Source organism: Oncorhynchus masou, chromosome 21, assembly GCF_036934945.1.
Source record: "Oncorhynchus masou masou isolate Uvic2021 chromosome 21, UVic_Omas_1.1, whole genome shotgun sequence".
In the NCBI taxonomy this organism is placed as follows: Eukaryota; Metazoa; Chordata; class Actinopteri; order Salmoniformes; family Salmonidae; genus Oncorhynchus; species Oncorhynchus masou.
In genome coordinates this window covers 41,575,327-41,591,487 of record NC_088232.1, presented here as the reverse complement: position 1 = coordinate 41,591,487, position 16,161 = coordinate 41,575,327, and the positions used below count along the sequence as shown (strand labels likewise).

General features: G+C 45.3%; 1 protein-coding gene across 2 annotated transcripts in view; it reads right to left on the bottom strand.

Annotated features, from left to right (window-relative positions):
* Positions 1-5,435: 5,435 nt before the first annotated feature.
* LOC135508362 (peroxidasin-like) overlaps positions 5,436-16,161 on the bottom strand; it is an 84,870-nt gene continuing 74,144 nt past the window's right edge. For both annotated transcript variants that reach the window (XM_064928490.1, XM_064928491.1), the window contains 4 exons: positions 13,436-13,553; positions 13,157-13,289; positions 10,424-10,537; positions 5,436-8,104 (listed from right to left, as the gene is read on the bottom strand). In XM_064928490.1, the coding sequence (XP_064784562.1) occupies positions 7,931-8,104; positions 10,424-10,537; positions 13,157-13,289; positions 13,436-13,553 (539 nt within the window). In that variant the 3' untranslated portion in view covers positions 5,436-7,930. The remainder of the gene's footprint in view (positions 8,105-10,423; positions 10,538-13,156; positions 13,290-13,435; positions 13,554-16,161) is intronic.

The following is a 16,161-nucleotide window of genomic DNA, read 5'->3' as shown; positions in this document are numbered from 1 at the left end:
GCCCCTCTGTCTCTGTATATGTAGTCCATCTGTCTGATGCTGTCTGTGTCACACCTTGGGCATTTCTATGTTTTGTGTTTCTATGATTTTCTATCTCTGTGTTTTGGCCGGGTATGGTTCTCAATCAGGGGCAGCTGTCTGTCGTTGTCTCTGATTGGGAACCATACTTAGGTACCCTTTTTTCCCACCTGTGTTTGTGGGAAGGTGACTTTCTTTATGGCACTTAGCCTTAAGCTTCACGGTTTTGTTTTGTAGTGTGTATTGTTTTGTTCGGCGTCTTTTCTTAATTAAAGAACACGTATGCTCACCACGCTGCACCTTGGTCCGCTCCTTTCATCAGCCGTGACAGAACTTCCCACCACCAAAAGACCAAGCAGCGTGGCCAAGAGAGAAAGCCCCCAAAAAATTATTGGTGGTGGCACACGGGGCAGATGGCGGGGCCGAGGATGGAACCAGAGCCAGTCGGGGTGAAATTGGAGGTGAGTGAAGAGAGAGAAGCAGAGACAGTGAAGGAGTTAATGGGGAGATGGGAGGAGAGAGCTATGAGAGAACTGCTGTGTTGGTACATGAGGCACGACATTCGCCCTACGGAGCATGTCCTCGAGTTGATGTCACCTGAGTCAGCTCTCCATACTCGTCCTGAGGTGTGTGCTAGCCGTCTGGTGAAGACCGTGCCAGCCCCACACACCAGGCCTCCTGTGCGCCTCCCCAGCCCTGCACGTCTTGTGCCAGCTTGGCGCTCCAGACCTCCAGTGCGTCTCCACAGCCCGGTGAGTCCTGCACCGGCTCTAGGCACGGTTTCCCCAGTTCGCCAGGAGAACCCAGTGCGGCCTGTTCCAGCTCCTCGCACGTGCAGGGCTAGAGTGGGCATGCAGCCAAGAGGAATGGTGCAAGTGCCAAGCACCAGAGCTCCAATGCTCCCCCACAGCACGGTTCGACCTGTGCCTGCGCTCTGGAGGTGCCGGGCTAGAGTGGGCATTCAGCCTGGAAGAGTGGTGCCAAGGCTAGGCACCAGATCTTCAGTGCTCCCGCACAGCCCGGTCTATCCTGTGCCTCCTCCATGAACCAGGCCTCGGTAGGTCTCCCCAGCCTGGTGAGTCCTGAGCCTGCTCCCAGAGCCAGATCTCCTGTCTGTCTACCCAGCCTGGTGAGTCCCGTGCCTGCGCCCAGTCCGGAGCCTCCAGAGGTGCCTTCCAGTCCGGAGCCTCCAGAGGCGCCCTCCAGTTCGGAGCTTCCAGCGACGCCCTTCAGTCCGGAGCCTCCAGTGTCGCCCTCCAGTCCGGAGCCTCCAAAGGCGCCCTCCAGTCCGGAGCCTCCAAAGGCGCCCTCCAGTCCGGAGCTTCCAGCGACGCTCTCCAGTCCGGGGCCCACAACGAGGGTGTCCAGTCCGGGGCCCACAACGAGGGTGCCCAGTCCAGGGCCAGCTACGAGGGTGCCCAGTCCGGGGCCCGTTACGAGGGTGCCCAGTCCGAGGCCCGCTACGAGGGTCCCCAGTCCGGGGTCGGCGGCGAGGGTCTACGTCCCTCACCAGAGCCGCCACCGCGGAGAAATGCCCACCCAGACCCTTCCCTATAGGTTCAGGTTTTGCGGCCGGAGTCCGCACCTTTGGGGGGGTACTGTCACGCCCTGACCTTGGAGATCCCTTTTATGTCTCTATTTTTGTTTGGTCAGGGCATGAGTTGTGGTGTTCATTTCTATGTTTTGTGTTTCTATGATTTTCTATCTCTATGTTTTGGCCGGGTATGGTTCTCAATCAGGGACAGCTGTCTGTCGTTGTCTCTGATTGGGAACCATACACAGGGAACCAAAAAGGTACCCTTTTTTCCCACCTGTGTTTGTGGGAAGGTGACTTTCTTTATGGCACTTAGCCTTAAGCTTCACGGTTTTATTTTGTCGTGTGTATTGTTTTGTTCGGCGTCATGTACGCTCACCACGCTGTACCTTGGTCCGCTCCTTTCATCAGCCGTGACAGTCTGATCAAAAGAGTATGAATTTGTTGCCACCTTGTAGCATTGAATGCAAGTGAAACCAGCTAGCATTTGGCCTCCCTTGATAAACAAATTACATAAAATAATAGCCAATCTGCGTTGAGCTAAACTGAGTGAACTCAACTGTGAACGGTCCTGACACACCAAAAATTTGTGTAATTGAAAGTCAGTTTGGATTTGGCTTCACATCAATCACATCAAACAAAAGCCAAACGTAATTGACAGAAAAAAACAGAATTGTTTATTCTAATTGTGTTGTCGTCCTCGGGTGGCTAGCTAACTAGCTAAAATTGTCCCTTTCCTAAATTAGCCTTGGATGGAGATTGGGATTTGGTCTTGTGGTTTTACTTAATTCTCCGAAAAGGCCAATGATTATAACGGCGATTCTGACCATTCAAACAATAAATCCATACATTGTGCCCCTTACCTGAGAAGATGGAAGTTCAACATGTAGCTAGATGTAGTAGGCTAATGTTAACTAGCTGGCTCATTGTTGCCCATGAAAGGAAGTTAGTCTAGCGAGCAAACATTTTAGCCAGGTAGCCTAGGACAACAAAAACTAAAAGCGTGTACCGTATGACAGAGTCATAGACTGTTTCGGCAACATGAAAGAGAGGAGGATGGCATTGGTGTAGTGTGAGTCAACTTGCATGAATGCACGCACACACAGAAATCAGTGCCATTATCAGCCACATCATATTTAGCTTAGGTTGATTGGATTAAATTGTTTTTGTTATCTTTTAGTTGTCACTGTATTAGAGTAAGCATAGGTGATTTTATGATGTTGAAACTTTCACAATCAATTTTACTGAAATGATGTTGGAATAGTGGAGGTTTTCTTTGTGACTTGCGGTAACTCTCCATGATTCTAAATCAATAGTTGTTTAGTAGTCCAAAAATGTTGGAAACATTAACTTGCTTGACCATGCTGTAGGTCATGTAACTGTTTGTTACATGCAATATGCTTTGTGTTGCGGACAAAACCAGACAATATGCTTTGTGTTGTTGACAAAACCGGACAATATGCTTTGTGTTGTGGACAAAACCGGACAATATGCTGTGTGTTGTGGACAAAACCGGACAATATGCTTTGTGTTGTGGACAAAACCGGACAATATGCTGTGTGTTGTGGACAAAACCGGACAATATGCTGTGTGTTGTGGACAAAACCGGACAATATGCTTTGTGTTGTGGACAAAACCGGACAGTATGCTTTGTGTTGTGGACAAAACCGGACAATATGCTGTGTGTTGTGGACAAAACCGGACAATATGCTTTGTGTTGTGGACAAAACCGGACAATATGCTTTGTGTTGTGGACAAAACCGGACAATATGCTTTGTGAACTTCAGCGTCTCTGGTTTTGTGATGAAACACAGGTGTGGTTGAATGTATTCTGTAGGCCTATACATCACAGTGGCAAAGGCATATGGACTGACAGGTTATAGAGCAAACAACGCAATTATCACAACACAACACGCACCACTACTGGTGGGACTTCTGAGGATGTCTATGGAGTGGTTGGTCCCATGTTGTCATGGCGATAATGGCTTTTCCTGACTGGGAAGAGGAGGCCTTTTATCTGGCCCGCCACTGGAAACCTCAAGTCCACCTCCAGTTTCACTCCCTCCATCTCTCTGACTTTGAGAGGAGCTTCCACCAGAGGGAGGACAAGGATCAAGACCTCCTCTGAGAAGATACCAATAATAGACAGAAGGAATAAAGAATGGAGAGAGATATAGATGGATGATCAGAGAAGGAGAGAGAGAGAAATTCAGAGACAGACAGAAAAAGAGACCACCTGGTTCAGACAGGCCTCAGAGAAAAGACAGGAGTGGACATCATGCAGACTGTTTTGTGTCAAGACGAGCTTATTTGAACAAAACTCTGTCATGGTTCAGCATCATAGATAACTTTCCATTCACTCATTACTTTCTCATTATAAAGTAATTGTAGTCCCAATGTAGGACTATTTGTTCCAGTGTTTCAGGATCAAATGGGGTTAGGTGTTGAAGGTAATCCAGGGACAGACTGTTGAAGACATAATCCAGACACAATGTTTGGGATAGCTTTGTAAAAGCCAAAATAAATTGCATCAGACATCCTACTTCAAAATAAATACATTTTAAGAGAACACTGGTTGAAAAGATCATAACAACATGGCCACCCCACATGTGCTCTCTCTAATTCTCTCTTTCTTTCTCTCTTTCTTTCTCTCTCTCGGAGGACCTGAGCCCTAGGATCATGCCCCAGGACTACCTGACATGATGACTCCTTGCTGTCCCCAGTCCACCTGGCCGTGCTGCTGCTCCAGTTTCAACTGTTCTGCCTTATTATTATTCGACCATGCTGGTCATTTATGAACATTTGAACATCTTGGCCATGTTCTGTTATAATCTCCACCCGGCACAGCCAGAAGAGGACTGGCCACCCCTCATAGCCTGGTTCCTCACTAGGTTTCTTCCTAGGTTTTGGCCTTTCTAGGGTATTTTTCCTAGCCACCGTGCTTCTATACCTGCATTGCTTGCTGCTTGGGGTTTTAGGCTGGGTTTCTGTACAGCACTTTGAGATATCAGCTGATGTACGAAGGGCTTTATAAATACATTTGATTTGATTTGATTCAAGAGCACCGATGGGAAGATGATGATCTATGGACAATGTTACTAATGTTTGATGATCAATGGAGAAGTCATTCAGTAAACAACAGCTGCCTCCTGTTTAAAGGAGCTTTCTGATGCTTGTTGGTCTGTTTACAACACTCATGGTACGTCATGAAAACAGAACATCTGTGCACCAGACAAATGCAGAGAGAACAATTGACAAACTATGATGAGGATGTGATGATATCTATAATTACATCAGGTTTCAAAAGGGATTGTTAGCTCCGACAAAGGAACATCTCTAGAACTTATATTATTACAGGTTATAACTAGGGTCTGGAGTTTTTCCTGGTCAGGTCACATGATCAGGAACAACTATTGGCCCTCCAGATGAGGCAACCAAAGACATTGGTGGTTCCCAAACCATAACAATTCTAGAGACTAATTAACGAGAGAAATAAAAACACAGCCATTCTCTAATTAGTAATATAGTTATATTTAACCCCACAGTGCCACAACACAGACACTCACAGACAGACAGACAGATCTCCCGTAGTTACACAGGGGATAGGGTTTCCACTACAACAGGTATTCATCAAACATGACTCTCGTGTTCTTCATTCACGTCTAAAAGCCTAATTACAACTGACTAGGAATGGCTACATAGTACAGTACAGGATGGATTGCATTGGGCAAAGACTGGATCAGGCCTTAAGACATGCAACTCTATCATCAATCTTCTTTACACGAGGCAGTATTGTACATGTTTACCCCATACCACTGTTTGGGAACGTATCGACAGAGAGTAGCAGCACCCACCAGGGAAATAACAGAAACAAACATGGCGGTTGTATTTCAAATGTGGCCTATTTTTTATTATTGTTGAGAGGCATACATTACAGTGCAAACAATTCTTTGGCAACCTTACAATACAATTGTCAGATAGGTATCCACTTTGACCACTCACTTTGGGACAGTGTAGGTAAAGCATGTTCAGTCTTGCAGAGCAGTGCATTCTGGTGACAGTGGGGGGTTTGGGGAACAAAGGGGAGACCAGTAACATGAGGGTCAGAATGAACATTTAAAAAAAGTCGAAAGGTACTCATTACAACATGGCTGAAGATGACATGACAACCAGCGATGCAGAGGAAGTGAGATCACAGTGCAATGGGAGCCAAACCTGGGGTTGCATGCACACACACACACACACACACACACACACACACACACACACACACACACACACACACACACACACACACACACACACACACACACACACACACACACACACACACACACACACACACACACACACACACACACACACACACACACACACACACGCAGGAGTAAAAGCCAAGGTACTACAGAGGAAAGTAGAGGGAGGAGAAAGGAAGGGTCTACAATGCATAATGCAGCATGTATTCCATGTGGTATGATACCAATGTGCCAACATTGCTATTGAGCTCCACCACAACTACATGATTGCCTTGACATTCTTGGAGAAACCCCAAACCCCAACAGCATACTGTACATACTTGTATCTGATTGATGGGCCTGTGAGTGTGTGTGTGTGTGTGTGTGTGTGTGTGTGTGTGTGTGTGTGTGTGTGTGTGTGTGTGTGTGTCCGTCAATGGGAAACACTCTGTTGGCTTATTTGTAACAGTAGGGAGCCTCCAGAAAATAAAGCAGCACCAGATATTTGATTGACACCATCTCCCATTCCACCCTCCCCTCCCATCTGGCTTGCATTAGAGAGGAATGGGGTTCAGAGAGGTAGACGTCTGCGCTTCACACACCCGGCCAAATGATGTCACCTCACCTCCATATCCATCGTCTCCTATGAACCTAAGAGATGAGAGCCAGGCAACGTTTCTCACCTGCATTAAAACTACAGAGACCTGGTGATCGGTCACACACACACAGCTCTCCAGCACACAGAGGAGAATAGTTACATCATATGGGCTGAGTGCTTGGGAAGGAGGAAAGGAATGCATGTGAGTGAGTGTCCTTCAGTAAACTGGAGCTGAGAAGCTGTGGGTTCGGTTATGAGAGCACGAGATAGTTAGGGAGGTATGGCTGCAGTCCTTTAATGTCTATGTGTGAGTATGGGCTAATGCTGGAGAGAGGGGTAGACGGGACACTAGGGGTAGGACAGAGTACTGCTGTGGTAGGTTAGCAGTAGGCACTGAAAGAGGGGGCGAACACTGAAAACGTTGGGACAAAAATGACTACATCTCTACAGTGGTAACAAATGGCCTTTCACTGCTTTAACAACATGGAGTGTGAAAAAGCATGACATTAAAATGATTATGCCTTCTAGTGAAGAGCGGTTGAGCCAAATAGTAACATCTCCCCTTCCAACCCAACCCCAAGCCCCAACTCCAACCAACACCCCTCAAGTTTGTAAAAGTTTGACATTGCCTTGAGGAGAGGAGATAACATATCTAAATACCAGATGTTATTTAGTTCACCAACAGTTGCCATTGAAGACAGATGTGATAACAAGGTAAAAAATCAGTAGACATCTTTGAATTGTAAAAGGTTTTTGTAGGGCTTCACATTATCTTCATATGTTAGCAGGTGATACAAAAGGGAAATACATATTCATAATATGATATAAAGCACCAGACACATTTTGAAAAGCAGAAGTAATTTAGTACATAAAATGTCTCAAATGTGATTTTTTTTAAGAACAAAAGGCACATAACGAGTGTATATTTGTTGCTTTGCATATTGTAAAACATAATAATAATAATAATAATACTTTGAAGGGTTGTATTTAGTGACTAAATCGTTAAGACAAAGGGGAAAATTAGCACCAGTTTTTCGGCATCTCTCACCTGAGAAAGCGTTTTGAGACAACATGGCCGACCCATGGTCGATCTAATGGCTGCAGTGCCATTTCCTCCTCTTTTCACAACAAATTTGTTTCAGCCACTTTGTGGGGCCTTCAAATGCAGTGGTGAGGTAACACTTCAGATCAGAGACCTCTATCTGAGGCCCTGTATGGGAGGCCCCTGAGTGAGGAAGGGGGGTTTTCCATCTGTCCATCCATCCAAATATTCATCCATCCATTCATCCTTCCAGAAGGAAGCACATCCATAGTGACTGCTCTCCTGTTGCCAGTGGATTTGAAACCAAGCCTCAGGCAGTTCGTTGGCTATGGGGACATGACAATCAAAATAACAAAATAATACAAATTATGATTTTTCTAAAAACGATTTAAAAAACGAGGCAATTGGGTGCCGGTGGCTGTTAGGTAAGCGCACCGTCAGGGTCTCTCCTTCTGTGTGTGTATGTGTGTGTGTCAGACACTAGGGCACGGGGCCCCTGAGGGTTATACGTGATGAGGGCTACCCAGTGCCTTGCTCCCTGTCTGGGTCTGGCTGTTACTGGCTGCTCCCTCTCCTTGGTTGAGACACACGGGGCAGCACAATCCTTTCAGCTTCACAGGCTCCTGGCACTCCACCGTCGGAGGACACGACTCCATGAAGCACGTCACCTGGGCATCCTGGAGGGAGGGAGGGAGGGAGTGGGGAGGAAAGAGAGGGAGGGAAAGAAAGAAAGAAAGACAGAAAGAGAGAGGGGGGTCGTCAGCTTTGGCATGATAAACCTTGCTCTCTGCTAGCAGTTGGAAAAGTGAGAGACTGGAGATTCATGAAGATAAAGAGGTGAAAAGAATCAGTCAAGCTGAAAAGTGACACACTGTACATGGGTCTCGCCTGCCTCCAGGCAGTGTGGAAAGGTGTGAAAAGAGCCCGCTAATGGCAAACAGGCCTGATAAGCTGGGTGTGAATGTGAGAAGTGAATATACTGTACACTTTGCACTGTGTGCGTGTTGAGGAGACAGTGGTGAATAGACTGTGGTTGTGCAAGTCTGTGTGTGGTCTGTACATGTGTGTGTGATCTGTATGGACATGTACATCAAGTTAGTAGAGGCACAAGCTTCATGTAGTCATTGCGTGCTAGGAATATGGGACCAAATCCTTAACTTTTGACTACTTTAATACACATACAGTTGAAGTCGGAAGTTTACATATACCTTAGTCAAATACATTTAAAGTCAGTTTTCACAATTCCTGACATTTAATCCTAGTAAAAACTTTATTTTAAGAATGTGAAATGTCAGAATAATAGTAGAGAGAATGATTTATTTCAGCTTTTATTCTTTCATCACAATCCCAGTGGGTCAGAAGTTTACATACACTCAATTAGTATTTGTAAGCATTGCCTTTAAATTGTTTAACTTGGGTCAAACGTTTCAGGTAGCCTTCCACAAGCTTTCCACAATAAGTTGGGTGAATTTTGGCCCATTCCTCCTGACAGAGCTGGTGTAACTGAGTCAGGTTTGTAGGCTTCCTTGCTTGCACACGCTTTTTCAGTTCAGCCCACACATTTTCTATAGGGTTGAGGTCAGGGCTTTGTGATGGCCATTCCAATACCTTGACTTTGTTGTCCTTAAGCCATTTTACAACTTTGGAAGTAAACTTTGGAACAAAACTTTGGAAGTAATGGAAGACCTATTTGCGACCAAGCTTTAACTGATGTCTTGAGATGTTGCTTCAATATATCCACATAATTTTCCTACCTAATGATGCCATCAATTTTGTGAAGTGCATCAGTCCCTCCTGCAGCAAAGTACCCCCACAACATGATGCTGCCACCCCAATGCTTCACGGTTGGGTTGGTGTTTTTCGGCTTGTAAGCCTCCCCCTTTTTCCTCCAAACATAACGATGGTCATTATGGCCAAACAGTTCTATTTTCTTTCATCAGTCCAGAGGACATTTCTCTAAAAAGTACAATCTTTGTCCCCATGTGCAGTTGCAAACCGTAGTCTGGCTTTTTATGGTGGTTTTGGAGCACTGGTTCCTTCCTTGCTGAGCGGCCTTTCAGGTTATGTCGATATAGAACTCGTTTTACTGTGGATATAGATACTTTTGTACCTGTTTCCTCCAGCATCTCAAAAGGTCCTTTGCTGTTGTTCTGGGATTGATTTGCACTTTTTGCACCAGGGGACGTTCATCTCTGGGAGACAGAACGCGTCTCCTTCCTAAGTGGTATGACGGCTGCGTGGTCCCATCGTGTTTATACTTGTGTACTATTGTTTGTACAGATGAACTCGGTACCTTCAGGATTTGGAAATTGCTCCCAAGGATGAACCAGACTTGTGTAGGTCTACAATTTTGTTTCTGAGGACTTGGCTGATTTCTTATGATTTTCCCATGAGTCAAGCAAAGAGGCACTGAGTTTGAAGTTAGGCCTTGAAATACATCCACAGGTACACCTCTAATTAACTCAAGTTATATCAATTAGCCTATCAGAAGCTTCTAAAGCCATGACATCCTTTTCTGGAATTTTTCCAAGCTGTTTAAAGGCACAGTCAACTTAGTGTTTGTAAACTTCTGATTCACAGGAATTGTGAAATAATCTGTCTGTAAACAATTGTTGGAAAAATAACTTGTGTCATGCACAAAGAGATGTCCTAACCAACTTGCCAAAACCATAGTTTGTTAACAAGAAATTTGTGGAGTGGTCCTAAGTGTATGTAAACTTCCGACTTCAACTGTACATGTATAAGTGAATTTGTTCAAATACTTATCACACTTTCAAATGGTGGGACTAGATACATGAAGTGATTTCATTTCTAAATGGTTAAACAGATACTGTATTAAAAAACCCTTTCTGTACTTTCGCTTCATATGAAACATTTTGGATCTCAAATCTAAGATGCTGGAGTATAGAGCCGAATTAAAAGTTACAGCTTCACTATGCAAATAAATACGTAGGGGAGTGTATGCATGTGTGTGGAGGGGGGGGGGGGGTACATACTCTGCACTCGCATGTGGAGCAGGGATCCTTCTTCCACCTTTCTCCGTCCGATCGCTCACGACCCTCCGCATCAGTGCAGTCTGTCTTACTCAGACGAGCTTCAAGTCTTTTAATCTGCAGACAGACAGGAGGGGTTAATGGAGGCTAAGGACAGGAGGTAGCACCCCTCTGCTAACTAAAGCCCAGAGCAACACACAAAAATAAAGCCCAAAGCAACCCCCCCCCCTCCCCAGAACGTACACACACACACCCACAGCCAAACGTCTTTCCTGTAATGCGAGTCACGCGAACAAGCTAGACCTGGGGCAGTTTTATTTAACCATCCACTTACAATAAATACCCCCCCTTCAAAGACCCAGGCAGCACACAGAGGGGCCAAGGGCAGGGAACAGGGCCCAGTCTATTTAAATCATCTGTCCCACTTACAACTTAAAGTGGAACTGACAGTGTTTTAGCAACATGAAATCTTGTAAAAATCTGTTCATATAAACCCCCAGGAAAAAATATGACGCCATTTTCTGATGCTTAGATATGGTCATTTTCACATTTTCATACTTTCATAGAATATTTGGGAATGACAGACAGTAACACATTTGTGAAAATTCTATAGCAATACGTATATAGTGGGAAAGCGGCAGTGTGTGTGTTTGGACAATGAATAGTCACTGCAGTAAATAAAACATATCGTCTCGATCAAACCCACAGCATCGTTGTGCAAAATGGTACGCAGCATCATCTGGATATGTGTGCAACAAAAGTTCAACATTCACCTTCTGCTATCATTTCTGTCAAACCGCCTACGCATACGATTTGATGCATACGTTTTGATGCATACGTTTGACACACCCCAACGTATGCACAGAACGCACAACAACTGCCTCTGTAACGCAATGCTGCAAGGCAAATGCAGAGTTCCATTGGAAATGAATGTACTTCTGGTGTACCACAGCGCAACGACGCTCTCGGTGTGATCAAGGCATAATAAAAATGTGTAGGTTTGTGGACAACTCTACACAGACCGGTGCGCCTTAGCCAATAAGAGCTTATATGCAAATAAGTCATTTGCCACACGGGTCGGCGGTCATTCACTTTGAACTGGACTGTGTGTTTACAGACAGTAGCAACAGCGTGACTTTAGACCAATAGAACACATTCGCCAAAAGTCACAAAATACACCTGAATGGATTTCTGCGAATACGTAAATACCACGTGAGTCCACATACATTTAGGAACTTTACAGTCCTATTGATCCAACCACCATGAACAGGTGTCTTTCCCTCCTTAAGATCAACAACTAATGTTAGCCAGAGACAGATGAGCTAAAATCTAACGAGGGAACAGTAGACAAACACTCTCAAACATTTTCAGCTTGTAGTTGACCATCAGAATTGCGCTGATAAACGATGGGGAATAGTAGCCCACTCGCCCTTCTGCAGCTCGCCTGCCAATGCATGCTTGTCTCAACCCGCGTTTTGGCAATTGAATGAGAACTGCCTGCCCGTCCGCCCATTGAATTGATGCAAATACATTTGATTGACAACTAAGAAATATGCATGCTAACTGTGGGTCAAGTTCAGCATAGCTAGCTAGCTAGCTAGCAAAGCGATCCACATTCCTTGCTTGATGACCAAATGACACCTGAATCTCTAACTGTAGCCACACAAAAAAAACACACGATATGAGGGTAGAAAGCTGGCCACTCGTCCACTGACATGACATTCTCCCAGCAGCTAGCTAGTTAACTAACGTTTGGGTCCGTGTTTTTCGCTAAATAAATAGCTACATGAATAGATACGCTAGTCTATTAGCCATGTAATGACAGACTTGTGATCATTGCTAGTTTGATTGTATTGACATTCCCAGCCTTAGTTACATTTGTCCGTTTTTGTCCAAAATCAAGAGTAATTGAAACTGAAACAGTGCATCCTGAGTGGGTAGAGGAAGCAAACAATGTACCAGGCCAGCTGTAATTTATAACCTGAAAGCAGGAACTACCAAGAAATGTATTGGTGAATTATTTTAATCATGCATCGAACTGCATCCCTCTATTCGGCCAACAATGGAATTTGGAGTAAAAAATTAAGCTTTTAAAAAAATCTCTTATAAAGTATTTTTTTTGCATGAACTGAGTATATATTTTTTACTGATATTTTGACTGTCTGTTTGTTTCATATCTGCCAAAGTAGTTAAAACGCTGTAAGTTTCACTTTAACCCTGGGGCGGGCAGGGTAGCCTAGAGCGTTGGACTAGTAACCGAAAGGTGGCAAGTTCGGATCCCCAAGCTGACAAGGTACAAATCTGTCGTTCTGCCCCTGAACTGACAGTTAACCCACCCAGGCCGTCATTGAAAATAAGAATTTGTTCTTAACTGACTTGCCTAGTAAAATAAAGGTAAAAAAATAAATAATCAAAGCCATGTTAGCCAGTGTGCTACATGCTAAAATCCTATACTATCAGGCAGCATATCTTCTTCAATCTGGGCACATACAATACCGGCTAATAGTGTCTGGATTCTCCAATGTTCTGCATAGGTTCTAAGTGTAAGAGCCTGCGCTGAATATGACTGGGCTTGCAGTGTAGAGGAAGGATGTAATGAAGCACTCAAATCACTATCCAACAAGACTGGTGTTGCTATTTCAAGGTGTGATGAGCAGACGGAATGAGACTGGGGTAACACTTCTTAATGGACAAACTCAACAGATCTAGCCTTATGTGGTATACGACTGTTCTCACCTGCTTCCGTAAACCTGTGATAGTCTTCTGCATGTCCACCACAAAGTCTTGGAAGTCATTCAGCGAGGGTTCAATGCTTTGTTGCCAGGTGAGAGAGACATTCACAAGATTTTCAGGAGTGCCTTCACCTGGGCTGAAATATAAGAAAACACATCCCAAAATACAACCTTATGTTTTATAGCATAACTTGGTGAGTTATAATACTTGTAGTCACCACAGTCGTTAGCTATGACGCAGAATGGTTATCACATTCAAGGAACTTAATGTAGCCGGAGGTACCTGCTGTTCCTCTGTATGCTGTTGGCGGCAGGCTTCTCCTCTGCAGAGCTCTGGTCCACTGATCTGCGCCCTCTGAAGTGGTAGGACAGGGCATTGAACTGACCCTTGGTTCTGCAGTCTGGGGGTACAACAAATCACAACTTAAACAATGGGGCAAATCAGGAAACTCAGATTACATAAAGATGAATGAATTAAAGCTCTGGGCCCATGCCCTGTGCAGTCTTATCTGTGACGTGACCAGTGATGCTGGTGAGTACTGCTGGAGCTCTGCTGACAGTCTCTCACTCACACCTTGGTACAGTGTGGTGGTAGGTGGGGATCTGCCCTGAACACACACCACTTCATCTTCAGGTCCCCTTTCAACACACTTCAAAGAGCTTATCTAAGAGCAGGTCTACCAAGACGCCAGCCTCCCACACATCCACACACCATATAGACGGTTTCCCTGGTAACGTCATGAAAATGATGAACATGCATTGCAAGGGTAGAAGGCCCTGTGTTGTGATTCTGAATAGTCAGATAGCTAGCCACAATGACCAGAGGCTGCCATGTGGGGAATCGTAGGTGGTTTGTTTCAGCTCGTTCTATCTTGTTTTTGATACCTTGTCTTGTTTTGAGGTGTTTTGACTTATACCACATCTATGATAAATTGGCAAAAATGTACCAGCTAGCTAACAACTACAGCAATGTATTTGAGAGACAACAAGTGCTTATTGTGAAAATGCATTTATGTTTTCAATACATTTGGAGACAAAATATTATTTACATGTTGTCAATAATCCTTTTCTAAGCCAACACCATCTACTTTGCCCCCAAGATGCTCACACCCTCCTTATAATAGAGGAGCAATAAACCCCCTGACAGAAACCAGTTACACAGAGAGGCCCTGTAATTGAGGTCCTGTAATTATGTGGGCTGTAACGTACACTGTGGGAGATTCTCAGGTTGGGGTGATGATAAACAAAAGCTATAAAACACATATAACATGAAAAAAAACCTCAGCTATAAAATACTTATTTATCAAAAACAAAACTCTCCCTCATTCACATGCATGAAGAGAAAGACACAAACACACGCACACACACACTGTCTACAGTTTGTCTTGTCACACACACACACACACACACACACACACACACACACACACACACACACACACACACACACACACACACACACACACACACACACACACACACACACACAGAAACCAGAGCATAACTCTATCCTCTTCTCCTCTGATCCTCTCCACATCTGACCCTCTTCTACTCTGACCCTTTCCAAGTCTGACCCTCTCCACATCTGACCCTCTCCACCTGTGACCATCCATATGTCTGACCCTCTCTATGTCTGACCCTCTCCAAGTCTGAATCTCTCCACCTCTGCCCCCCCTACTCTGACCCTCTCCACCTCTGACCTCTTCTACTCTGACCCTCTTCTCTTCTGTCCCTCTCCACATCTGATACTCTCCACATCTGACCCTCTTCAAGTCTGAATCTCTCCACCTCTGCCCCCCCTACTCTGACCCTCTGACCCTCTCCACCTCTGACCCTCTTCTACTCTGACCCTCTCCACGTCTGCCCCTCTTCTCCTCTGACCCTTTCCACATCTGACCCTCTACATGTCTGACCCTCTTCTCTGACCCTCTCCACGTCCGACCCTCTTCTCTCTGACCCTCTCCACGTCTGACCCTCTTCTCCTCTGACCCTCTCCACATCTGACCCCCTCCACGTCTGACCCTCTTCTCCTCTGACCCTCTCCACATCTGACCCTCTTCTCCTCTGACTCTCTCCCCATCTGACCCTCTTCTCTCTGACCCTCTCCACGTCTGACCCTCTTCTCTCTGACCCTCTCCATGTCTGACCCTCTTCTCTCTGACCCTCTCCACGTCTGACCCTCTTCTCCTCTGACTCTCTCCCCATCTGACCCTCTTCTCCTCTGACCCTCTCCCCATCTGACCCTCTTCTCCTCTGACTCTCTCCCCATCTGACCCTCTTCTCTCTGACCCTCTCCACGTCTGACCCTCTTCTCTCTGACCCTCTCCATGTCTGACCCTCTTCTCTCTGACCCTCTCCACGTCTGACCCTCTTCTCCTCTGACTCTCTCCCCATCTGACCCTCTTCTCCTCTGACCCTCTCCCCATCTGACCCTCTTCTCCTCTGACCCTCTCCCCATCTGACCCTCTTCTCCTCTGACCCTCTCCCCATCTGACCCTCTTCTCCTCTGACTCTCTCCCCATCTGACCCTCTCCACTGACAGGATATTCACTTTTTATTAGCTTTTCCCATGTTCATTTGTGAAGGCTGAGTGAACTCAGGGTCAGAGCCAAGAGGAAAAAAGGAAAGCAATCATCTAAGGATAAGAGACCACAGTCGTAAATGTAAATCACAAAATCATTATGTTCTCAAGAGACATTATCTGAGCTCATAGCAAGGACTAGTGAATCTAGTTGGCCATTGTCCAAGGCTAATTTTGAATAAAACATACCTCACTTATATTTCACTATATTTAATTGTACTTGATGAATAACCAATTTACCAATATTAATGTCACAAGCATGAGGCAACAGTTGAGGGTGGAGGGAGAGTGGGGTGAAAGTAGGGTGAGTACACCCCCAGACCTCTCCACTTCACCCCCGTATCCACCTGAATACAAACTCTTTCAACTCAAAAGTCCCTGAATGCCTACTCAGTGTACATCATGACATCATCTAAAACATTCAAAGG